The 27,334-nt window shown below is 44.3% G+C and overlaps 1 protein-coding gene across 1 annotated transcript in view; it reads right to left on the minus strand.

The window, feature by feature from the left end:
• Positions 1-19,093, minus strand: part of LOC110500728 (arylsulfatase J) — a 30,851-nt gene extending 11,758 nt beyond the window's left edge. Inside the window, exon 1 of the mRNA XM_021578252.3 lies at positions 18,041-19,093. Coding sequence (XP_021433927.3) covers positions 18,041-18,345 — 305 coding nt within the window. The 5' untranslated portion in view covers positions 18,346-19,093. The remainder of the gene's footprint in view (positions 1-18,040) is intronic.
• Between the last annotated feature and the right edge of the window lie 8,241 nt (positions 19,094-27,334).

Raw genomic sequence — 27,334 nt, forward strand, 5'->3', positions numbered from 1 at the left:
CACCAGAGCACACTGAAATTGCCACTTCAGCACACGTTTTTAAGGACACACCTCAGATATTGCCTCCCCACCTCAGCACAAGCCAGCTCATATAAAACGGGTAAATTACCAATCCTGGCTCTAGGGTTGGAAAATAGAAGAGCGACGGCTTTACCAGGTCAAAATCACTACCGACTGTGCTTTTGACAATTACGCTGGCTTCACGCCAGCCACAAATAGAGCGTCTAGTGTATTTTTAAAGGAAAGGAGCTGTATGTTGAAGAAGACACTTTGGAAGGAGCTGTATGTTGAAGAAGACACTGTGGAAGGAGCTGTATGTTGCAGAAGACACTGTGGAAGGAGCTGTATGTTGAAGAAGACACTTTGGAAGGAGCTGTATGTTGCAGAAGACACTGTGGAAGGAGCTGTATGCTGCATAAGACACTGTGGAAGGAGCTGTATGTTGCAGAAGACACTGTGGAAGGAGCTGTATGTTGCAGAAGACACTGTGGATGGAGCTGTATGTTGCAGAAGACACTGTGGAAGGAGCTGTATGTTGCAGAAGACACTGTGGATGGAGCTGTATGTTGCAGAAGACACTTTGGAAGGAGCTGTATGTTGAAGACACTGTGGAAGGAGCTGTATGTTGCAGAAGACACGGTGGAAGGAGCTGTATGTTGAAGAAGACACTGTGGAAGGAGCTGTATGTTGCAGAAGACACTTTGGAAGGAGCTGTATGTTGAAGACTGTGGATGGAGCTGTATGTTGCAGAAGACACTGTGGATGGAGCTGTATGTTGCAGAAGACACTTTGGAAGGAGCTGTATGTTGCAGAAGACACGGTGGAAGGAGCTGTATGTTGCAGAAGACACTGTGGAAGGAGCTGTATGTTGCAGAAGACATGGTGGAAGGAGCTGTATGTTGCAGAAAACACTGTGGAAGGAGCTGTATGTTGCAGAAGACACTGTGGAAGGAGCTGTATGTTGAAGAAGACACTGTGGAAGGAGCTGTATGTTGCAGAAGACACTGTGGAAGGAGCTGTATGTTGCAGAAGACACTGTGGATGGAGCTGTATGTTGCAGAAGACACTGTGGAAGGAGCTGTATGTTGCAGAAGACACTGTGGAAGGAGCCGTATGTTGAAGAAGACACTGTGGAAGGAGCTGTATGTTGAAGAAGACACTGTGGAAGGAGCTGTATGTTGAAGAAGACACTGTGGAAGCATTGGTGTTAAGTACATCTGAATGGGTCCTGAGATTCTCAACACTGGCAAATAACAAATGGAGACCTTAAAAATGATATATACATTTTTAAATATAACATTTAAGATATTGATATATCAGAATTCATCTTTAAAGTCGAGACCGTGAGGATAGAAATGGAAACAATCATTTAATGTTCACAATCCATAAGGGCACAGAGAGGAATCCATACTGGCACCAGAGAGGAATCCATACTGGCACCAGAGAGGAATCCATACTGGCACCAGAGAGGAATCCATACTGGCACCAGAGAGGAATCCATACTGGCACCAGAGAGGAATCCATACTGGCATCAGAGAGGAATCCATACTGGCACCAGAGCAGAATGCAAACCAGGGAGTGTTGGTTTCATGTGGATCTGGGATGATCTGGGAACCAGAGTGTTTGTTGGTTTCATGTGGGCCTGGGATGATCTGGGAACCAGAGTGTTTGTTGGTTTCATGTGGACCTGGGATGATCTGGGAACCAGAGTGTTTGTTGGTTTCATGTGGGCCTGGGATGATCTGGGAACCAGAGTGTTTGTTGGTTTCATGTGGACCTGGGATGATCTGGGAACCAGAGTGTTTGTTGGTTTCATGTGGGCCTGGGATGATCTGGGAACCAGAGTGTTTTTTGGTTTCATGTGGGCCTGGGATGATCTGGGAACCAGAGTGTTTGTTGGTTTCATGTGGGCCTGGGATGATGGCTTCTCACCAGTTAGTAGTCTGAGCAGGGGACTGTTGCCCACCACTCCACAACAAACACACTCACTGGGGAATAAAGGAAGCATTGTTGTGCTGACTGGATATCATTAGCTGGATCCAATATGTCTACAAAGAACTAATAGATGGATGGGAAAAAGAGAGAGGAGGGGGAACCAACATCTGTCTTAGGGTAGAGACTAGAGAGACTCAATGAAGTGAGCTCTTTGGAGGTCCGTAGTGGAACTTGGAGCTGAGCTTGTAGACTTCGACTACAGCTATAATATATTAATCGACATATGTGGACTTTATCTCAAAGGACTTTACAACGCTATATAGAATGTGCAGAGCAAGCTTTCATAAAAGGCTTTAGTTTCCATCTATAGGCCGTTATCTCTACAGCTCTTTTCACAAGCAATTACACGTTTATATTGATTCTCGTCCTTTGTCGATAAATGTCCATAAAACATTGTTCCTGGAGGTTTCCTTGAAATCTAGGATTGAGAGGAAAGAACAATATCTCCCTGAGGGTATCTTAACTTCCAGATGATCAAGCCCCACAAAATAGCAATGGGACACAACTCCAAGTGCAGATGCATCCTAGAGCTGTGTGTGTCTGTGTTCATGCGAAAGGGAGGGAGAGAGTGCTTGTGTGAGCAAGGAAGCTTGTGAGTTCATCATATACTCCTAACCCTCCGGAGTCTTGGGCGTTGCTGGTGCTCACATACCAAAAGGTTACTGACTTGTAATGAGAATGTCATGCCATGCATGGAATCTCTGTTTCCTACATAGATCAGTCATCTGAACAGAATATCTTGATGTGGATTGGTACAAGGTGGAACTCCAGGAATTCCAAAGTATTCTGGTCTATATCTATCTATTCCTATAGGATTTGGGGATTTCAAGGGAATGGTACATTGTACGGGTCTTTAGTGGTTGAAGAACAGTTCTACTTTCTAGTCTTTTAGGCCCTTAAAAAATATGACTGGAGTCATGAGCATATTCAAGATGTGCCCCACTTCCCCCAGCCACACCCCATGTTGAATACAGCCCATTCACAAACACCTTTTAACATATTTCATGGCATGAACAGGCCTCTAGGTGTCAAAGGTTGAGGGCTGAAGGCCAGCCAGCTCCACTTTCGATGCCCAACAAGGAGTCATACCAGGCAGTAAAAACCTTTAGCAGTTGTTTCCTACTTTTGCTTCTCTTCCCTGTAATCACACTAACTGTCTCTTTGGTGTCTTTACACAACCACTGGAACGCTAGGCCAACAAAACACACACGCCATTAAACACAAATCACCAAACACAGAGTCCCACAAGGCACGAGGGGAAACAAATACTAGGCCACCCAGCCTCCGAGTTCTAGGCCTGTACCAGCTTCCAAACCATCACTATCCCCGGGCCCGGGCCCCGGCTGCATGGGCCAAACATGTAACTGTTCCACGTCTTCCCTACATATGGTTCAAATAAGCAGCCTCTCCTCGGCTTTCTAAAGATTTGAAAATTCAGCCTTGGAGCAGTGTGGTTCTCTGGCTTATTCCCTCCCTCCCTCCCCCTCCTCACGTCTATTCACTCAGCCTTCCACTATCTCTCTGACTGACACCGTCCCTTCAATCTATCTCTGCTGCTACCGCCTTGGCACTCCTCTTTAAACTCTATCATACGTTCTCTTCCAGGACTCAAACTCAAACGTTCAGACTCTACCTAACACATTCTTCATTCCCTTACTCACACGTTGGCCTTGCTTCACTTATCCACAGGTTCACTTCATCAACCAGCCCAGTGTGTATTAGATCTGCAGCCCAGTGTGTATTAGATCTGCAGCCCAGTGTGTATTAGATCTGCAACCCAGTGTGTATTAGATCTGCAATCCAGTGTGTATTAGATCTGCAACCCAGTGTGTATTAGATCTGCAGCCCAGTGTGTATTAGATCTGCAACCCAGTGTGTATTAGATCTGCAACCCAGTGTGTATTAGATCTGCAGCCCAGTGTGTATTAGATCTGCAACCCAGTGTGTATTAGATCTGCAACCCAGTGTGTATTAGATCTGCAACCCAGTGTGTATTAGATCTGCAACCCAGTGTGTATTAGATCTGCAACCCAGTGTGTATTAGATCTGCAGCCCAGTGTGTATTAGATCTGCAGCCCAGTGTGTATTAGATCTGCAACCCAGTGTGTATTAGATCTGCAACCCAGTGTGTATTAGATCTGCAACCCAGTGTGTATTAGATCTGCAACCCAGTGTGTATTAGATCTGCAACCCAGTGTGTATTAGATCTGCAACCCAGTGTGTATTAGATCTGCAGCCCAATGTGTATTAGATCTGCAGCCCAGTGTGTATTGTATTAGATCTGCAGGGATGGAGTGAGTATATGGGGTGAAGGAGAGAGAAAAAAAGTGAACGCTCAATGAAGGGACAGGAGGTGGGTGAGTGAGAGAAGCAGGGAGGCTGTGGACAGAGTCAGGGACAGGAGGTCATGAGTGAGAGAAGCAGGGAGGATGTGGACAGAGTCAGGGACAGGAGGTGGGTGAGTGAGAGAAGCAGGGAGGCTGTGGACAGAGTCAGGGACAGGAGGTGGGTGAGTGAGAGAAGCAGGGAGGCTGTGGACAGAGTCAGGGACAGGAGGTGGGTGAGTGAGAGAAGCAGGGAGGCTGTGGACAGAGTCAGGGACAGGAGGTGGGTGAGTGAGAGAAGCAGGGAGGCTGTGGACAGAGTCAGGGACAGGAGGTGGGTGAGTGAGAAAGCAGGGAGGCTGTGGACAGAGTCAGGGACAGGAGGTGGTGAGTGAGAGAAGCAGGGAGATTGTGGACAGAGTCAGGGACAGGAGGTGGTGAGTGAGAGAAGCAGGGAGACTGTGGACAGAGTCAGGGACAGGAGGTGGTGAGTGAGAGAAGCAGGGAGGCTGTGGACAGAGTCAGGGACAGGAGGTGGGTGAGTGAGCGAAGCAAGGAGACTGTGGACAGAGTCAGGGACAGGAGGTGGGTGAGTGAGAGAAGCAGGGAGACTGTGGACAGAGTCAGGGACAGGAGGTGGGTGAGTGAGAGAAGCAGGGAGGCTGTGGACAGAGTCAGGGACAGGAGGTGGGTGAGTGAGAGAAGCAGGGAGACTGTGGACAGAGTCAGGGACAGGAGGTCATGAGTGAGAGACGCAGGGAGACTGTGGACAGAGTCAGGGACAGGAGGTCATGAGTGAGAGAAGCAGGGAGACTGTGGACAGAGTCAGGGAATGGAGGTGGGTGAGTGAGAGAAGCAGGGAGGCTGTGGACAGAGTCAGAATAGGGTCTGGAGAAGTGGAAGATGAGACTTCACTGGGGTGAGAGGTAAAGGGAGGTGGGTGAGTGAGAGAAGCAGGGAGACTGTGGACAGAGTCAGGGAATGGAGGTGGGTGAGTGAGAGAAGCAGGGAGGCTGTGGACAGAGTCAAGGACAGGAGGTGGGTGAGTGAGAGAAGCAAGGAGACTGTGGACAGAGTCAGGGACAGGAGGTGGGTGAGTGAGAGAAGCAGGGAGACTGTGGACAGAGTCAGGGACAGGAGGTGGTGAGTGAGAGAAGCAGGGAGGCTGTGGACAGAGTCAGAATAGGGTCTGGAGAAGTGGAAGATGAGACTTCACTGGGGTGAGAGGTAAAGGGAGGTGGGTGAGTGAGAGAAGCAGGGAGGCTGTGGACAGAGTCAGGGACAGGAGGTGGGTGGGTGAGAGAAGCAGGGAGGCTGTGGACAGAGTCAGAATAGGGTCTGGAGAAGTGGAAGATGAGACTTCACTGGGGTGAGAGGTAAAGGGAGGTGGGTGAGTGAGAGAAGCAGGGAGACTGTGGACAGAGTCAGGGACAGGAGGTGGGTGAGTGAGAGAAGCAGGGAGGCTGTGGACAGAGTCAGAATAGGGTCTGGAGAAGTGGAAGATGAGACTTCACTGGGGTGAGAGGTAAAGGGAGGTGGGTGAGTGAGAGAAGCAGGGGGACTGTGGACAGAGTCAGGGACAGGAGGTGGGTGAGTGAGAGAAGCAGGGAGACTGTGGACAGAGTCAGGGACAGGAGGTGGTGAGTGAGAGAAGCAGGGAGGCTGTGGACAGAGTCAGAATAGGGTCTGGAGAAGTGGAAGATGAGACTTCACTGGGGTGAGAGGTAAAGGGAGGTGGGTGAGTGAGAGAAGCAGGGGGACTGTGGACAGAGTCAGGGACAGGAGGTGGGTGAGTGAGAGAAGCAGGGAGACTGTGGACAGAGTCAGGGACAGGAGGTGGTGAGTGAGAGAAGCATGGAGGCTGTGGACAGAGTCAGGGACAGGAGGTGGTGAGTGAGAGAAGCAGGGAGACTGTGGACAGAGTCAGGGACAGGAGGTGGGTGAGTGAGAGAAGCAGGGAGACTGTGGACAGAGTCAGGGACAGGAGGTGGGTGAGTGGGAGAAGCAGGGAGGCTGTGGACAGAGTCAGAATAGGGTCTGGAGAAGTTGAAAATGAGACCTCACTGGGGTGAGAGGTAAATGGAGGTGGGTGAGTGAGAGAAGCAGGGAGACTGTGGACAGAGCCAGGGACAGGAGGTGGGTGAGTGAGAGAAGCAGGGAGACTGTGGACAGAGTCAGGGACAGGAGGTGGGTGAGTGGGAGAAGCAGGGAGGCTGTGGACAGAGTCAGAATAGGGTCTGGAGAAGTGGAAGATGAGACTTCACTGGGGTGAGAGGTAAAAGGGATAAAAGCAGATCTGTGCAAATAAACTACGACTCTGCCTGAGGTTTGATAGTTACAACTTACAGCGCCTTGACACTCTAAAAGAACACAGTGCTTGATTTTACAAAGCTGCCCTTAAAAGTTGGTTGCTATCCACATTGGCAATCTCCTCCATGCGACCCAGAAAGCACCAGTGGGACATTCCTAATTATTTGTTTGTTGACTGACAGCGGTTCATCAGAGATGTGGGCCTTTGATAGCAACATTTAATTTAGCTTTACGTCGATGCCTCCTGCTTGGCAGGTAGTCAAGAGTGACCGCTGAGTTGTCCCCCGTGGGAAGCAGGGAGTGAGGGAGTGAAAGAGAGATAGAGAGGGGGATGGAGTGAGAGAGAGAGAGGGGGGAGGGAATGAGAGAGAGAGAGAGAGGGGGGGGGAAGTGAGAGAGAGAGAGAGAGAGAGAGAGGGGTAGAGAGAGGGAGAGAGGGGGGGAGGGAGTGAGAGAGGGGGAGGGAGTGAGAGAGAGAGAGGGAGAGAGAGGGAGGGGGAGGGAGAGGGAGAGAGAGAGAGGGGGATGGAGTGAGAGAGAGAGAGGGGGAGGGAGTGAGAGAGAGGGGGGAGGGAGTGAGAGAGGGGGAGGGAGTGAGAGAGAGAGAGAGAGAGAGAGGGGGGAGGGAGTGAGTGAGAGAGAGAGAGAGAGAGAGAGGGAGTGAGAGAGAGGGTGGGGAGTGAGAGGTAGAGAGAGAGGGGGAGGGAGGGAGGGAGGGAGAGGTAGAGAGGGGGGAGGGAGTGAAAGAGAGAGAGTGGCAGGGAGGGAATGAGAGAGAGAGTGGCAGGGAGGGAGTGAGAGAGAGGGGGGAGTGAGAGGTAGAGTGGGGGAGGGAGTGAAAGAGAGAGTGGGAGTGAGAGAGAGAGGGGGGAGGGAGTGAGAAAGAGAGGGGGAGGGAGTGAGAGAGAGAGGGGGGAGGGAGTGAGAGAGAGCGAGAGAGAGAGAGAGAGAGAGGGGGAGGGAGTGAGAGAGAGAGGGGGGGAGGGAGTGAAAGAGAGAGAGTGGGGAGGGAGTGAGAGAGAGAGAGAGAGAGAGGGGGAGGGAGTGAGAGAGAGAGGGGGAGGGAGTGAGAGAGAGGGGGGGGAGGGAGTGAAAGAGAGAGAGTGGGAGGGAGTGTATGTTTCAGTAGATGGAGGAGGAAAGGTCTTCTGGCTCCCTTTACAATCGTTTTTATTAGGCTGGCCACGTACAAATCGATATTAAAGGAGTGTGTCTGAGGATGTCCATGTGGAGTTATACAGATGGAGGATCTTAATTTGAACCACTTTGCTACAGCAGGAACATAATCCTGTAGCAACAGGAAATGTGAATTATTATGCGGATTATAATTAATGACATTTTTTGTTGGGATTGAACTTTTTTCGTAAGGTAAAAATAAAGTCTGAAATTTCAAAATGGAAATGACAAACTTCAGAAGCCTTTTTAAAGTTTCCAAAGTTTTGACAAAGAGAATTAGGTGTGTTTTCTGAATGCCTTATTCCACACCCGTGCTCTAAAAACCTGCGACAGAGGACACACGTCTGCTCTGTCTGGACACGTCTGTTGTCGTCTCCCAAGCGGTTAAATACTCAATCTTTGACACGGACAGAAGTGTTTACAAAGTTCCTTTGTCCCAGCCGCCTTGTTTTGCTGAGAAGGTATTTCAGAGAAACTGATCTTCAGCACCACCCATTGTCTTGCCATGTCTCACGCATTCCGCAGACATAGTCCACATTCTTCAACTTTAAAAGAACAGCAGACCCACTGCCAGACCAATGCAACCTCTGCCTTTTCCTTGGCATAACTCGGTGGACTCTCCGAGAAACCAGTGAATAACTGAGAACAGTGAGAGTTCACAGGGTTTGAAGAGTCAAATTAGCCGTTGAACTTGGGAGGAAAACGCTCCACTACAGCCTCCAATCGTCTAATAGGTTGTGGCGCTCGCGTTCAGAGCTGCTGCCGAGAGGTCAGGTACCGTAGCAATCTGTTCTGCAGCTCCTGTCATGGGGGACATTTTAAGTGCTTTACCTCAGCAGCACAATGGGGGTTTCACTTGTCTGTCTCCTACTCTTCTCCATTACTGACTCCATAACGTTATCTCAGTCTAGATAACCTGATGAGGTTGACGGAGGTGGAGACTGAAATATGTTTCTTAAAAGGAGCAGGGTCAGTCTTGCATTCTGCCAGCAGGTCACTGGTGTCTGATAAAGAAGGCCCAGAGGGCAGGAGACAGTGGGCACCTATGTGTGTGAAGTATCAAGCTGGGCTTCTTTCTGGTGTCCAGGTTGAGTGAACATCCGATCCTGACCATCTCTAACTCTTCTGCACCAGTTGATTCTGGAAAAACACTTGCTGCCCATAGAACATTGTCACCGTCACAATGATAGTGTGTGGGCATGGTCGTAGGGAGAGGGGGCGCATCGGGGTTGAGCAAGAGGGTTGAGAGAGATTTTGGGATGATTGTGCAGACCGACTCCTGAACTAAAAGCATATTCAATAGAGAGTGCTTCACAGTCCAGAACTATGGGGCTTCATGCAAGGATGTTTCTTCAGCTGGTCTTTCCACTGAAAGGCCTCAACACCAGCTCCTACTATGCAAACACAGGAGATGAAACACACGGTAATCCATTTCTTTCTCACCAGGATAAAGCGCTAACCTCTTCCCTGTAATGGCCAGTCAGTGGCAGTGACGTGGGGAATAAGACTGAAGAAATGGCTGATATTCACTCTACGTGAACCTCATTACCATACATGTCAACGTGTGCCAGGATATCTGGATGTTTACTTGGACCTGTCAGTCATGTTCAGTCCCCTAGTGAGAGTTGAATATTTATGAGGCAAGACAACCTGTACATATAGTGACAGTTGAGAAAAACACATTTAAAATCTATGGCTCTATGGTGTTTAAGGGTGGTTTACAATGGGGGAGCAAAACAATCTGTAACGGAATCACTGCAACTATCGGAATACAGTACAATACAGTACAGTAGAGTACAGTCCAGCACAGTAGAGTACAGTCCAATACAATACAGCAGAGTACAGTCCAGTAGAGTACAGTCCAATACAATACAGTAGAGTACAGTCCAATACAGCACTGTAGAGTACAGTCCAATACAGCACTGTAGAGTACAGTACAATACAGTACAGTAGAGTACAGTCCAATACAGTACAGTAGAGTAGAGTAGAGTACAGTCCAATACAGTACAGTAGAGTACAGTCCAGTACAGTAGAGTACAGTCCAATACAATACTGTAGAGTACAGTCCAATACAGTACAGTAAAGTACAGTCCAATACAGCACTGTAGAGTACAGTACAATAAGGTACAGCAGAGTACAGTCCAATACAGTACAGTAGACTACAGTCCAATACAGCACTGTAGAGTACAGTCTAATACAGTACAGTCCAATACAGCACTGTAGAGTACAGTACAATAAGGTACAGCAGAGTACAGTCCAATACAGTACAGTAGAGTACAGTCCAATACAGTACAGTAGAGTACAGTAGGGTACAGTCCAATACAATACAGTACAGTAGAGTACAGTCCAATACAGTACAGAAGAGTACAGTCCAATACAGCACAGTAGAGTACAGTAGAGTACAGTCCAATACAGTACAGTAGAGTACAGCACAATACAGTAGAGTATAGTACAATACCGAACTGTAGAGTACAGCACAATACAGAACAGTAGAGTAAAGTCCAATACACTACAGTAGAGTACAGTCCAATAGAGTACAGTAGAGTACAGTCCAACACAGTACAGTAGAGTACAGTCCAATACAGTACAGTAGAGTACAGTCCAATACAGTACAGTAGAGTACAGTACAATACATAACTGTATAGTCCAAGACATAACAGTAGAGTAGAGTACAGTCCAATACAGTACAGTAGAGTACAGTCCAATACAGTACAGTAGAGTATAGTCCAATACAGTACAGTACAGTACAGTCCAACACAGTACAGTAGAGTACAGTCCAACACAGTACAGTAGAGTACAGTCCAATACAGTACAGTAGAGTACAGTCCAATACAGTACAGTAGAGTATAGTCCAATACAGTACAGTAGAGTACAGTCCAATACAGTACAGTAGAGTACAGTAGAGTACAGTCCAATACATACAGTAGAGTACAGTACAATACAGTTCAATACAGACCTGTACAGTCCAAGACAGAACGATAGAGTACAGTAGAGTATAGTCCAATACAGTAGAGTAGAGTACAGTCCAATACAGTACAATACAGTACAGTAGAGTACAGTAGAGTACAGTCCAGTAGAGTACAGTCCAATATAGTACAGTAGCGTACAGTCCAATACAGTACAATACAGAACAGTAGAGTACAGTCCAATACATACAGTAGAGTACAGTCCAATACAATACAGTAGAGTACAGTCCAATACAGAACTGTAGAGTACAGTACAATAGAGTACAGTAGAGTACAGTACAATACAGTCCAAAAGAGTACAGTCCAATACATAACAGTAGAGTACAGTCCAATAGAGTACAGTAGAGTACAGTCCAATAGAGTACAGTAGAGTACAGTCCAATAGAGTACAGTAGAGTACAGTAGAGTACAGTCCAATACATACAGTAGAGTACAGTCCAATACAATACAGTAGAGTACAGTACAATCGAGTACAGTAGAGTACAGTCAATAGAGTACAGTAGATTACAGTCCAATAGAGTACAGTCCAATAGAGTACAGTTGATTACAGTCCAATAGAGTACAGTCGAGTACAGTCTAATACAGTACAGTAGAGAACAGTCCAATACAGAACTGTACAGTCCAAGACATAACAGTAGAGTAGAGTACAGTCCAATACAGTACAGTAGAGTACAGTACAGTCCAATACAGTACAGTAGAGTACAGTAGAGTACAGTCCAATACATACAGTAGAGTACAGTACAATACAGTTCAATACAGACATGTACAGTCCAAGACAGAACGATAGAGTACAGTAGAGTATAGTCCAATACAGTAGAGTAGAGTACAGTCCAATACAGTACAGTAGAGTACAGTAGAGTACAGTCCAATATAATACAGTAGAGTACAGCCCAATAAAGTACAGTAGAGTACAGTAGAGTACAGTACAATACAGTACAGTAGAGTACAGTACAATACAGTACAGTAGAGTACATTCCAATATAGTACAGTAGAGTACAGTCCAATACAGTACAATACAGAACAGTAGAGTACAGTCCAATACATACAGTAGAGTACAGTCCAATACAATACAGTAGAGTACAGTCCAATACAGAACTGTAGAGTACAGTACAATAGAGTACAGTAGAGTACAGTCCAATAGAGTACAGTAGAGTACAGTAGAGTACAGTCCAATACATACAGTAGAGTACAGTACAATACAGTTCAATACAGACCTGTACAGTCCAAGACAGAACGATAGAGTACAGTAGAGTACAGTCCAGTAGAGTACAGTAGAGTACAGCCCAATAGAGTACAGTAGAGTACAGTAGAGTACAGTCCAATTTAGTACAGTAGAGTACAGTACAATACAGTACAGTACAGTACAGTAGAGTACAGTACAGTCCAATATAGTACAGTAGAGTACAGTCCAATACAGTACAGTAGAGAACAGTAGAGTACAGTCCAATACATAACAGTAGAGTACAATAGAGTACAGTCCAATACAGTACAGTAGAGTACAGTCCAATAGAGTACAGTAGAGTACCGTCCAATAGAGTAGAGTAGAGTCCAATAGAGTACAGTAGAGTACAGTCAATAGAGTACAGTTGATTACAGTCCAATAGAGTACAGTAGAGTACAATAGAGTACAGTCCAATAGAGTACAGTATAGTACAGTCCAATACATAACAGTACAGTCCAATACAGTACTGTAGAGTACAGTAGAGTACAGTCCAATACATACAGTAGAGTACAGTACAATACAGTTCAATACAGACCTGTACAGTCCAAGACAGAACGATAGAGTACAGTAGAGTACAGTCCAGTAGAGTACAGTAGAGTACAGTAGAGTACAGTCCAATATAGTACAGTAGAGTACAGTACAATACAGTACAGTAGAGTACAGTAGAGTACAGTACAGTAGAGTACAGTACAGTCCAATATAGTACAGTAGAGTACAGTCCAATACAGTACAGTAGAGAACAGTAGAGTACAGTCCAATACATAACAGTAGAGTACAGTACAATACAGTACAGTAGAGTACAGTCAAATAGAGTACAGTAGAGTACAGTCCAATAGAGTACAGTAGAGTACAGTCCAATTGGGTACAGTAGAGTACAGTCAATAGAGTACAGTAGGTTACAGTACAGTAGAGTACAGTCCAATACAGTAAGTAGAGTACAGTAGAGTACAGTCCAATACACACAGTAGAGTACAGTACAATACAGTTCAATACAGACCTGTACAGTCCAAGACAGAACGATAGAGTACAGTAGAGTACAGTCCAGTAGAGTACAGTAGAGTACAGCCCAATAGAGTACAGTAGAGTACAGTAGAGTACAGTCCAATATAGTACAGTAGAGTACAGTACAATACAGTACAGTAGAGTACAGTACAGTAGAGTACAGTACAATACAGTACAGTAGAGTACAGTCCAATAGAGTACAGTAGAGTACCGTCCAATAGAGTACAGTAGAGTACAGTCCAATATAGTACAGTAGAGTACAGTCCAATACAGTACAGTAGAGTACAGTCCAATATAGTACAGTAGAGTGCAGTCCAATACAGTACAGTAGAGTACAGTAGAGTACAGTCCAATAGAGTACAGTAGAGTACCGTCCAATAGAGTACAGTAGAGTACAGTCCAGTAGAGTACAGTAGAGTACAGTCAATAGAGTACAGTTGATTACAGTCCAATAGAGTACAGTAGAGTACAATAGAGTACAGTCCAATAGAGTACAGTATAGTACAGTCCAATACATAACAGTACAGTCCAATAGAGTACAGTAGAGTACGGTCCAATACAGAACAGTAGAGTACAGTACAATGCAGAACAGTAGAGTACAGTCCAATAGAGTACAGTAGAGTACAGTAGAGTACAGTCCATTAGAGTACAGTATAGTACAGTCCAATACATAACAGTACAGTCCAATAGATTACAGCTGAGTACGGTCCAATACAGAACAGTAGAATACAGTCCAATACAGAACAGTACAATACAGTCCAATCCAGAACAGTACAATACAGTCCAATCCAGAACAGTAGAGTACAGTAGAATACAGTCCAATAGAGTACAATACAGAACAGTAGAGTACAGTCCAATACAGAACAGTAGAATACAGTCCAATAGAGTACAATACAGAACAGTAGAGTACAGTCCAATCCAGTACAGTAGAGTACAGTCCAATACAGAACAGTAGAGTACAGTATAGTACAGTCCAATACAGAACAGTAGAGTACATTCTAGAGGTCAACCGATTAATCGAAATGGCCGATTAATTAGGGACGATTTCAAGTTTTCATAACAATCGGAAATCGGTATTTTTGGGCGCCAATTTCCGATTATTATTATTTTTTTTATTTTTTTAATACCTTTTATTTAACCAGGCAAGTCAGTTAAGAAAACATTCTTATTTTCAATGACGGCCTAGGAACGGTGGGTTAACTGCCTTGTTCAGGGGCAGAGCGACAGATTTTCACCTTGTCAGCTCAGGGGTCCAATCTTGCAACCGTACAGTTAACTAGTCCAACACTCTAACCATGGCACTCCACGAGTAGCCTGCCTGTTACGCGAATGCAGTAGAAGCCAAGGTAAAATTGCTAGCTAGCATTAAACTTATCTTATAAAAAACAATCAATCATAATCACTAGTTATAACTACTAATCCAGTTTAGCAGGCAATATTAACCAGGTGAAATTGTGTCATTTCTCTTGCGTTCAATGCACACAGAGTCAGTGTATATGCAATAGTTTGGGCTGCCTGGCTCACTGCGAAATAATTTGCCAGAATTTTACGTAATTATGACATAACATTGAAGGTTGTGCAATGTAACAAGAATATTTAGACTTAGGATGCCACTCGTTAGATAATATACAGAACGGCTGAAATAATAAACGTTTTGTTTTCGAAATGATAGTTTCCAGATTCGATCATATTAATGACCAAAGGCTCGTATTTCTGTGTGTTATTATGTTATAATTAAGTCTGATTTGATAGAGCAGTCTGACTGAGCAGCAGCAGGCCCGTAATCATTCATTCAAACAGCACTTTTGTGCATTTTGCCAGCAGCTCCTCGCAAGCACAGCGCTGTTTATGACTTCAAGCCTTTCAGCCTAATGGCTGGTGTAACCAATGTGAAATGGCTAGCTAGTTAGCTGGGTGTGCGCTAATACTGTTTCAAACGTCACTCGCTTTTAGATTTGGAGTAGTTATTCCCCTTGAGCTGCATCGCTACTTTTGTGGAGCGATGGGTAACGCTGCTTCGAGTGTGGCTGTTGTCGATGTGTTCCTGGTTTGAGCCCAGGTAGTGGCGAGGAGAGGGACGGAAGCTATACTGTTACACTGGCAATACTAAAGTGCCTATAAGAACATCCAATAGTCAAAGGTATATGAAATACAAATGGTAGAGAGAGAAATAGTCCTATAAATACTATATTAACTACAACCTAAAACCTCTTACCTTGGAATATTGAAGTCTCATGTTAAAAGGAACCACCAGCTTTCATATGTTCTCATGTTCTGAGCAAGGAACTTAAACATTAGCTTTCTTACATGGCACATATTACTTTCTTCTCCAACACTTTGTTTTTGGATTATTTAAACCAAATTGAACATGTTTCATTAGTTATTTGAGGCTAAATTGATTTTATTGATGTTTTATATTAAATTAAAATAAGTGTTAATTCAGTATTGTTGTAATTGTCATTATTACAAATAGAAAATGTAAAAAAAATTGGCCGATTAATCGGTATCAGCTTTTTTGGTCCTCCAATAATCGGTATCGGCGTTGAAAAATCATAATCGGTCAAACTCTAGTAGTGTCCAATACAGAACAGTACAGTAGAGTACAGTCCAATACAGAACAGTAGAGTACAGTCCAATACAGAACAGTAGAGTACAGTAGAGTACAGTCCAATACAGAACAGTAGAGTACAGTAGAGTACAGTCCAATACAGAACAGTAGAGTACAGTCCAATACAGAACAGTAGAGTACAGTCCAATACAGAACAGTAGAGTACAGTAGAGTACAGTCCAATACAGAACAGTAGAGTACAGTCCAATACAGAACAGTAGAGTACAGTAGAGTACAGTCCAATACAGAACAGTAGAGTACAGTCCAATACAGAACAGTAGAGTACAGTAGAGTACAGTCCAATACAGAACAGTAGAGTACAGTCCAATACAGAACAGTAGAGTACAGTAGAGTACAGTCCAATACAGAACAGTAGAGTACAGTCCAATACAGAACAGTAGAGTACAGTAGAGTACAGTCCAATACAGAACAGTAGAGTACAGTCCAATACAGAACAGTAGAGTACAGTAGAGTACAGTCCAATACAGAACAGTAGAGTACAGTAGAGTACAGTCCAATACAGAACAGTAGAGTACAGTCCAATACAGAACAGTAGAGTACAGTAGAGTACAGTCCAATACAGAACAGTAGAGTACAGTAGAGTACAGTCCAATACAGAACAGTAGAATACAGTCCAATACAGAGGTTAAGTGTCAAGCAAAAGTTTAAAGATCACAACAATCATACGTTCAGCACTATATTCAAGTTACTAATATTGTAGCCTGCAAACGGATAAAAGCATGAACATCTTGACATTTGAACCCCTCTATAGAATGGATCATTGGCCTGACAATCTGCTGCAGTCCCACCGCAAGGCATGGAGGGTAAATCAACACAGTCTGGTCCCTACAACATACAGCACATAGCACACTACAGTACCATAGCTGTCCACACATTTCTGACCACATTAGTGACACACACACACACACATCACTTCTAAAGGGCCCCTAATCACCTCTTTGGAGGAACCCCTTCTCTTTTGAATCATAGATACCCCCCCACCACCACTTTCTTGCAATCATCCTCCCAGAAGTAACCTGGTAACGTAATAGAATGTACACCTACATTTCCATATGGATGCTACTACCACAGTATCAGCCCTTTATACTGTACAAGAGGGGTGAGGGGAGTCGGCAAAAGGGGAGACACTTTTCTCCTTATGTTCCCGGACGCTAGCCAGAAGAGGTGCCTAGCAACCTTCCCGTTTCCTAAGGAGCGAAACAGATGCTGGTGTAGGCAGGCATCTCTATAGGGACAGTCCTGTGTGTGTGTGTGTGTGTGTCTGTGTCTGTGTCTGTGTCTGTGTGTGTGTGTGTGTGTGTGTGTGTGTGTGTGTGTGTGTGTGTGTGTGTGTGTGTGTGTGTGTCTGTGTCTGTGTCTGTGTGTGTGTGTGTGTGTGTCTGTGTCTGTGTCTGTGTCTGTGTCTGTGTCTGTGTCTGTGTCTGTGTGTGTGTGTGTGTGTGTGTGTGTGTGAGAAAAATGCTGATGTGAAACATCGTAGGACTAATAAACATACAGTATAAACTACACTACTAAGTGAAACTGCAATCAGGCTACCGTTATGTATTCACCCCTGCTCTTTAATATATCTGTAGCGTTGCCTTCCGTGGACCCAAAACACAAGGTGGTTGCTATGGGGAAAGCCAAGAGTGGTTCCACTTGCAAACAGCTAAGTTGTTACTGTGCTGACGTGCACCTTTGTTCTCCAGCATCCAATTATGTGTTTTGTAATTTAATTTGCTGCAACCTCGTTGCGCTTCCAGCATTTTTATACGGTGTGCTTTTGCATTTCAGTGTCTTGAAAACATACGGTGACTCTACAGTCGGTCTGCACGGCCGGTTGTGATACAGCCTGGAATCGAACCAGGGTCTGTAGTGACGCATCTAGCACTCTAGCCTTAGACCTCTGTGCCACCGAGGAAAGATTAAAGACCACTATCAAAAAACAAACTAGGTTTCCCTTTTTATATGTTGATTAATCATCGGAGTAGAGAAACACACCATTCTTTATGACTCCTGGTAAAAATTTGACAAAGAACCAGCTAAAAATGAGGCCCATATGCATGTTAAGTAAAATAACAACCCAATGTTCATCTCCTAGGACAAACAAGTTAGCAACAGCTAACTAGCTAAATGTCCATGAATGTTTCAGGTGTGTTTCGACCTGCCATCAAATGAACATAGTTGGTTTACGGTTGGTTTTGATATTTTAACCTGTCATGATGGTGTTGGTGAGGATGGACAAAATCAACATGCACGTGATGGCGCACCACGACTCACGCGCCTGCTGGTGTAGTCAGCAAGTTACTCACCTCTTGACTTTAACACATTTATAACACATTTATAACACATTTATATCCCTTTATAACACATTTAAAACACTTGCATTGTCCATTGACCACAACTGAATGGCCACTAAACAGTAGGATAAACGTACCTGCCAGTCATCAATTGACTCCTGGAGGGGCTACAGAGAGGCTGCACGTAGTAATTCTCCAGTTTCACTCCCTGCGCTGCCAGCCTGTCCAGAGTTGGGGTTTTGATCTCGGACCCATGGTAGCCCACGTCCCGGAAGCCTTGGTCATCAACCAGGATGAAAATGATGTGAGGTTGAGTAGTTGGACTGTCAAGTTCATTCACTCGGTTTTGCAAATTGCTATTCCAATTTTCCCATGACATCTGATAACCACATGTTGGTGAAGTAAACGCGAATAAACTTGCCAGGATACTGAAGATAAACATTTTCACCCCCTCCGTTTACGCTGCATCAAAACCAAAACATTCCAATCACTGCATCACTCTCTCGAAAAAATAAAAAATAAAAGCATAATTGTTTGCTACATTGCACATTGCAACAAAGTTGCTGGTTGTCATAATGGACACAGCGTGAGTGCAGTGGCGCGCTGCACATGTTCCGGGATAACAGAAGTGGGTTCGCATTGTTCTCAATAGACTATTCTCCTACTCTAGATAGCGTTTATGTTCGGAAGCCGACGATATACCAGTCCAGTCCTTTCAAATTCTGCAACAAGTGTATTTTGTGATCACATAAACGTTCATCTAAACTTATGGAATGTAAAAACACATTTTTCCGTCGGAATGTTTTATTCCTCGTTTGAAACGTGGTTCTTACCAAAGTCATTGGATTTACGTCACTGTCTTGCTCTGCAAACAGTCCAAAAATCAATCCCGAAACTCATTCTTTCGTCTGGGACGTGGGACATCGCTCGACAGGTTGGTTTTTGGAGCTCAGTTTCTTTCCATCCGAATGGTCCTCCTCTCTCAGCAACCGCGAATCTGCTTTTCAAGAACCTCCCTGACATGCCAGCACGCGCTGTCAGCTCCGTGGGCTGTTCCGTGCGTGCGCTCTCCTCGCGCTCACGGTCAACTGCTCAACACCGCAGAACTGAAAGCTCAATTCATGCAGCATTTTGACACTGCCTCTGCGTTCTGGCATTTCAACATCCCTGTCTGACTCTCTCTCCCAAAGTCCACATATGTAAATGAGAGTAGGGCAGTGGGCTACGATAAAACATCTGCGTCAACCTTTTGGGTTATGAGTGACAGTGTCAATGCAAATAATGGGATCCATTTCAACCGTCTTCTCGAATATAATTGATTTGTTTCCCCATAACTCCTAGAGGAAAGCTGTTTTACGTCTCTGGATTTGCAGACCTGCAAGGAGTGACATTTGCAGTGGCGATTTAAGCATGTACATCTTGGAGGCGCAAACGAAAAAAATGCGACTGGACAACACATCACTAACAATACATTAATTGCATTATAACGGTGACAAATGGTACCCACAAACTGTTAGGGCCTACAGCAGTCCCAACACCTTATTACTGCTACACCTGGTTATCAGTGGAGCCTTATCTAGCAGCGAAACAGTTCATTCAGCCTTATTTACTGCCTTAAACAACATAGCTGATATGGCTGATTTGACCTATTAAGGATTAGCACCTTTTATTACATTTTTGCAGAAAATTACATAATCTAACTGCCTATAGCTCAGGCCCTGAAGCAAGCATATGCATATGCTTGGTACCATTTGAAAGGAAACACTTTGAAGTTTCTGGAAATGTGAAAGGAATGTAGTAGAATATAACACAATAGATCTGGTAAAAGATAATACAAAGAAAAAAACAACCGTTCTTTTGTATTTGTTTTGTACCATCATCTTTGAAATGCAAGTGAAAGGCCATAATGTATTATTCCAGCCCGGATGCTATTTCAATTTTGGCCACTAGATGGCATCAGTGTATCTGCAAAGTTCTAGACTGATACAATGAACCATTGCATTTAACAAGAATTTAAGCTTTCTGCAAATATCAGAAATGTCAATGTCCTGGGAAATGTTCTTGTGTTCTCTTACAACCTCAGGCTAATGCGATTAGCATATGTTAGCTCAACTGTCCCGATGAATGGATACCGATCCCGAAGAAATGTGGTTTCTACTGATAATTGAGATGTAAAAGCTATTGCATAAGGGGACGACGAGCGGATAAGAGGCAAGCCGTAATTTTTATTAAGACGTTAATGAGCGAGCTAGGACAGACATAGTCAATATAACTATTTGTTCAGCACTTTGAAATGTACATCGACAGAATTCAGAACATGGGCCGTACTTACAGTATTCTCCCTGTACACCAAGTCAGAATCGTATGATAAATAAAGGGGGCATATAAGCAGACAATGAAAGCTCTTATAATATTTGATGATGACATTTCTCTAAAACAGGCTATAGGCCACATCTGCACCAACAAGTCAGAACAGTTGGCTAAATTAGGAAGGGAAAAATGACCAAATTATTAGGGTGAGGCACATGGGTTACTAACAGCTTACTACACAACATACACTTAGTATTACTTTCTTAGCTACAGTATACATATCTCCCTGGCATATTACATAATTTATGCGGCAGTATACAAGACATTTTTGGACTCAACTTGTTGTGCTGTGCTCACTTGAACAGGAAAGGTGGTGCGGCTGTTCTTTGTGGGCACATTTTCTCATCAAACTTTGTCTGACATTCTCTGGATTTATGGTGCGTTCAAGACAACTGGAAACTCAGAAAAAAACAAGGTCAAATCATGACATCAGTGATCTTCAGGTCGGAGCTCTAGAAAGAGGCCTTAGTTCCCGACTTGAAATTCAGAGTTGGATGACCGTTCAAAAACACATTTTCCCAATCAGGGGTCTTTTTTTTCAGTTTCCAGTTGTTTTGAACATGGCAGAAGTCATGCTGGATTGACAGCATGGCCAATGTTTAATGTTTATCCTTTTAAGCTTGGAAAAGAGACCCTTAAACTCAGATTTGGACCACACTCCCACTCCATTGAATAGCAGACTAGTGATTGCTTTGCAATGCTTGCAGTTAGCCACTGATTCCTTCCAAACCACTACTTGTTGAATTTGCGATTTCCAACTTGTTGTGTAATGTTTATGTCCGATGGCCGATGAGCACTGCTATGTTTTATCTATAATTTATCTTCATTATTTCTCTTCATATGACAAGAATTGAAAGGATTTGCCAGTAGATTGTCAACTTGATTCATAATGATGACTCATACTACGGTAGATGTAAATGTGATTTGACGTCATTTTATCTGTGGCCAATGACCTTGAGCCTTCTTGGATGGGCACTTCTAATATAAATCTATGGCAGCACTCAAAGGGCTTGACGTAATGTCCGCATGAGTGACAGAACACTGAGCCAATCACTGCGCAACTAGAGAACATTACCAACCCCTACGCTCCGTATTTTCCGCTGGCTGCCCCACCACCACAGAAAGCACTGAGCTAGGCTGAAACACCTGTATTTTGGACCTGCCTTACTCAAGAAAGCAAAAAAGAGACCATGTTTGTTTGCGGCTTTATTAACTAAATTATTATAATAAAAAAATGATAAAAACTGATATATTACACGTATTAATGACAAAATAACATGCAAAACAGGGAAAAAAACATGATTTATTTTGTAGCTAAACAGGTGGTGCTCTAAACAGGTGGTGCTCTGCCCTACCTGATGGTTTGCCCTTGGAGTCAGTCACAAAGTTTGTAATAACATTTTTGGGGAGATACAGTGCATTCGGAAAGTATTCCCCTTGACTCTATCCACATTTTGTTACGTTACAGCCTTATTCTAAAATGTATTACATTGATGGGGGGAAAAATATATATATACACACAATATTCCATAATGACAAAGCAAAAACAGGTTTTTCCAAATGTTTGCGAATGTATAAAATATGAAAATATCACATTTAGTATTCAGACCCTTTACTCAGTACTTTTTTGAAGCACTTTTGGCAATAATTACAGCCTTGAGACTTATTGGGTATGACGCAACAAGTTTGGCACACCTGTATTTGGCACTCCTGGGAGTTTTTCCAAATTCTTCTCTGCAGATCTTCTCAAGCTCTGTCAAGTTGGATGGGAAGCGTTGCTGCACAGCTATTTTCAGGTCTCTCCAGAGATGTTCAATCAGGTTCAAGTCCGGGTTGTGGCTGGGCCACTCAAGGACGTTCAGAGGCTTCTCCCGAAGCCACTACTGCGTTGTCTTGGATGTGTGCTTAGGGTGATTGTCCTGTTGGAAGGTGAACCTTTGCCCCAGTCTGAGGTTCTGAGCACCCTGGAGCAGGTTTTCATCAAGGATCTCTCTGTACTTTGCTCCGTTCATATTTCCCTTGATCCTGACGAGTCTCCCAGTCCCTGCCACTGAAAAACATCCCCTCACCATGATGCTGCCACCACCATGCTTCACCGTAGGGACGGTGCCAGGTTTCTTCCAGATGTGACGCTTACCATAAAGGCCTGATTGGTGGAGTGCTGCAGAGATGGTTGTCCTTCTGGAAGGTTCTCCCATCTCCACAGAGGAACTCTGGAGCTCTGTCAGAGTGACCATCAGGTTCTTGGTCACCTCCCAGACCAAGGCCCTTCTCCCGTAATTGCTCAGTTTGGCCGGGCGCCCAACTCTAGGAAGAATCTTGGTGGTTCCAAACTTGGAGGAGGCCACTGTGTTCTTGGGGACCATCAATGCTGCAAAACATTTTTTGGTACACTGCCCCAGATCCGTTCCTTGACGTTCCTATATATGCTGAGTGTATGCAAAACATTAAGGACACATCCCCTTCTGCCCTCAGAACAGCCTCAATTCATCGGGAACATAGACTCTACAAGGTGTCAAAAGAGTTCCACAGGGATGCTGGCCCATGTTGATTCCAACGCTTCCTATAGTTGTGTCAAGATGGCTTGACATTCTTTGGGTAGTGGACCATTATTGATACACATGAAAAACTCAGCAGCGTTGCAGTTCTCGACACAAACCGGTGCACCTGGCACCTACTACTACTACTACTACTACCACCACCTACTACTACTCCTGTTGAAAGGTACTTACAGCCTTTGTCTTGCCCATTCACCCTCTGAATGGCACACATACACAATCCATGTCTCAATTATCTCAAGGCTTTTGCACATGTGACATGCTGGTAGAAATGAGGTAAAACAGATTTAAGTTTCCCTGCATTAAAGTCCCCAGCAACTAGGAGCGCCGCCTCTGAATGAGCATTTCTTGTTTGCTTATGGCCGTATACAGCTCGTTGAGTGGGGTCTTAGTGCCAGCATCGGTTTGTGGTGGTAAATAGACAGCTGCGAAAAACATAGATGAAAACTCTCTTGGTAAATTGTGTGGTCTACAGTTTATCATGAGATACTCTACCTCAGGCGAGCAAAACCTTGAGACCTCCTTAATATTAGATTTGGTGCACCAGCTGATAATGACAAGTAGACAACCCTCCGTCCCCCGATGCACGGATAACCCAGCCAACTGTATATTATCCATATCGTCGTTCAGCCACGACTCAGTGAAACATAAGATATTACAGTTTTTAATGTCCTGTTGTTAGGAGAGTCTCGAACGGAGCTCATCCAGTTTATTCTCCAGTGATTGCACGTTGGTCAATAGTACAGATGGTCGAGGTGGGTTACCCACTCGCCAACAAATTCTCACAAGGCACCCAGACCTGCGTCCCCTGTATAGGCGTCTCTTCTTCATGTGAATATCACGGATTTGGGCCTGGTCCGGTATCAGCAGTAAATCCTTCGCGTCCGACTCGTTAAAGAAAAAATCTTTGTCCAGTTTGAGGTGAGTAATTGTTGTTCTGATATCCAGAAGCTCTTTTTGGTCATAAAAGATAGTGGCAGAAACATTATGTACAAAATAAGTTACAAACAACGTGAAAAAACACACAAAATAGCACAATTGGTTAGGAGCCTGTAAAACGGCATCTCCTCCGGCGCCATTATAAATAACCAACTTATCATCAAGCTTTGTTTATTTGAATCAGCTGTGTAGTGCTGGGGCATAAACCTACATGTGCAGCCCACTTGGCTGGAGTAGACTGTGTTTCAGAGAAAAACGGTTTATTTTCTTAGAGGGATTCAGCCGCCGGTTAAATCAAGTAGTACTACGAAACAAGTCTTAGTATTATGATACTGACTGAGTTTCATATGAACGGCTGGTGAGTTTGTGAATTGGGCCAGAGGTGTCTGGGGAGGAGGCGTTGGTGGGATTGTACAGTGTGTGTCCATGGGTGTGTGTGTGTGTGTGTGTGTGTGCACGTGTGTGTGTGTGCGTGTGTGTGTGTGTGTGTGTGTGTGTGTCCATGAAAGCCTCTGAAACAGACTCTTGACTTTCTAGGATCCAGGGAGAGTTAATGCATGGACCCACATAACGACTCAGAGAGAAGGTGTCTGAGACGTGAATTAATTTGCTGCTTGGCAAACAAGGTTGACAGACACCAACGACTTAGTGTAAATAGGAGAATGGCTCCAGAATGTCTAACGATCCAAATGTGAATGTAACAAGGGACAAACGGTGACTGTACCTGCTTCCACTCTATGCATCGGCCGGACCGGCCCACGATGATGATGCATCGGCCGGACCGGCCCACGATGATGATGCACCGGACGGACCGGCCCACAATGATTATGCAATGGCATTCAGAATGCAAGGATCCAGACGTGTGTGGTTGTGTGTGTGTGTGTGTGTGTGTGTGTGTGTGTGTGAGGAAAAATCCCCTTGCTTTGGAAGATTGGAAAACCTTGCAAGTCCTATTTCCAAGGAATTTGTTTTACGGCGAATTTTAGACTTAAAGTGCAAATGCCCATGCATGTAGGCCACCCCACACAGACACTGGCAGATGCTGGGGCCTGCCAGCCCACAATCTCTGTTCCAGGAACCAACCTCTCAGCACATTCCCACTGAGCTGTCTTCCTGCATAATTGCCTCCCTGTTGAGGTGACTCATTTTACATATGGAGGGAAGATGAAAAACACCAAACTGCCAAAGAATAATGAAGCTTCATGCTGAGGCTTTGAAGAAAGCCTATTTGATTCGCGGAACGACAGATTCTGTGATGAACCGGCCCACCTTCTGATAGCTCTCTGCACCAACAATTATAGACATTTACACAAGACATTCATGATTTCCTGCCTTTGAATAGCTGTGAGACTTTTTACCAAGTTGCATAGTTAATGTTTCTTTACACTCAAAATGTTTAGTCGAACACGGCTAACACTGAAATGACCCTTTTTGTTAACAGAAAAGAGGAGACACATCTCCATGTTATTTTCATGCTCAGGTGTTGACATTGAGATTACAGTTGGGTCAGTCAGTGACTGAGTGTGACCCACATGACCTAAGGCACTCAGCCAGCAGTACTGTCATTGTCAGACATTCCAGAGTGTGTTATGGGGAATACCAATGTGGGAGGTGAAGGTCCCTACGGCGGTATGTACTGTCGTACTGTATATAACTATCCCTGATGTGCCGATATGGAGGGAATGTGAACCACCTTCATCAAAAGAGACAGTGTGCGGTCAAGTGGCTGACCCGATCACCTGGAAATAACTTATCCATCCCTCCGACAAATGTAATGAGTCAGTCAGCTGATCTCCTGACTGAGGTGCTGCATGACCCCTGTGGCCCCTGTGGCTATCCCTTCAAAATGGCTGGCTAATCCAATCACAGATAATTATGGTTATAATGGGCTACAGGCACACTACAGGGCTGATTTAAAAACAGCAGTAGGAACACAGAGCTTATTTCCTCTCAGAACAAATCACAGGCCAGCTCCTGGGTTTAATGGGCCAAAAAATAGCTGTTTTGTGGAGCGCTTCCTGTCGGCCAAACGCGCCAATCATCCCCATCTGAAAATGGGGAGAAAACTTAAGAAGTTTCTTGTTCTAGTCAGGAGCAGAGAAATGGAAATGAAGTTTTCTCTATGACGTTGTCAATATACTGTAGATATGATATTCAGATTGTTGATATTCAGACTTGTTGATGTTCAGACTTGTTGATATTCAGATTGTTGATGTTCAGACTTGTTGATATTCAGATTGTTGATATTCAGATTGTTGATGTTCAGATTGTTGATATTCAGATTGTTGATATTCAGATTGTTGATATTCAGACTGTTGATATTCAGACTGTTGATATTCAGACTTGTTGATATTCAGATTGTTGATATTCAGATTGTTGATATTCAGATTGTTGATATTCAGATTGTTGATATTCAGACTGTTGATATTCAGACTGTTGATATTCAGACTTGTTGATATTCAGATTGTTGATATTCAGATTGTTGATATTCAGATTGTTGATATTCAGACTGTTGATATTCAGACTGTTGATATTCAGACTTGTTGATATTCAGATTGTTGATATTCAGATTGTTGATATTCAGATTGTTGATATTCAGATTGTTGATATTCAGATTGTTGATATTCAGATTGTTGATATTCAGACTTGTTGATATTCAGATTGTTGATATTCAGACTTGTTGATATTCAGATTGTTGATATTCAGACTTGTTGATATTCAGACTGTTGAGGAGATTGAGGGTGTCACCCAACTCTATAGATGGTGTTTAATGAGACACGATGGTGAAACAATGCTTGTTTTCTCCTTTCCATCGATGGGCAGCTGTCCAAGCCAGCTCCCTACTGCTTTGTTAGCGTGTCAAACATGCCCCAGCATAGACATGACGACTCACCGACCGGGCTGAGAGAAAAAGCCTTGTTTGGTCGTGCTCTGGTGAATTCAGGTATGTTATTTTCCTAATAGAATCACTGTCTGGATGTGATTGTTACTATGGTGGTGAACGAGAACAAGCACGAAGTCCCACCTGGTTGAGTTGGAGGTGTAACTTGCAACAGAGCCGTTGTCTCGTCAACCAAAATCGAGCAATGTCAATTTGTTCATGACAGCAATGTCTGGTTGCCCACTCAGGTATTGGGTGTTGAGTGAAAGTAATCCTTGCTAAGTGGACACACATGCTGGTGTTATCTGATCTGAGATAAGCAGGTTCAGTCGTTTCATCTCCCTCAGTTTGTCTGATTGTGCTTATTGCACAATCTCCTTAGCTGTGTTGTGCGTTGGGAATACGAGACGTTGGGAATACGAGACGTTGGGAATACGAGACGTTGGGAATACGAGACGTTGGGAATACGAGACGTTGGGAACACGAGACGTTGGGAACACGAGACGTTGGGAACACGAGACGTTGGGAATACGAGACGTTGGGAATACGAGACGTTGGGAACACGAGACGTTGGGAACACGAGACGTTGGGAATACGAGACGTTGGGAATACGAGACGTTGGGAATACGAAACGTTGGGAATACGAGACGTTGGGAATACGAGACGTTGGGAATACGAGACGT

The sequence above is a fragment of the Oncorhynchus mykiss genome, chromosome 21 (assembly GCF_057628025.1).
Source record: "Oncorhynchus mykiss isolate SJ-2025 chromosome 21, ASM5762802v1, whole genome shotgun sequence".
NCBI lineage: Eukaryota > Metazoa > Chordata > Actinopteri > Salmoniformes > Salmonidae > Oncorhynchus > Oncorhynchus mykiss.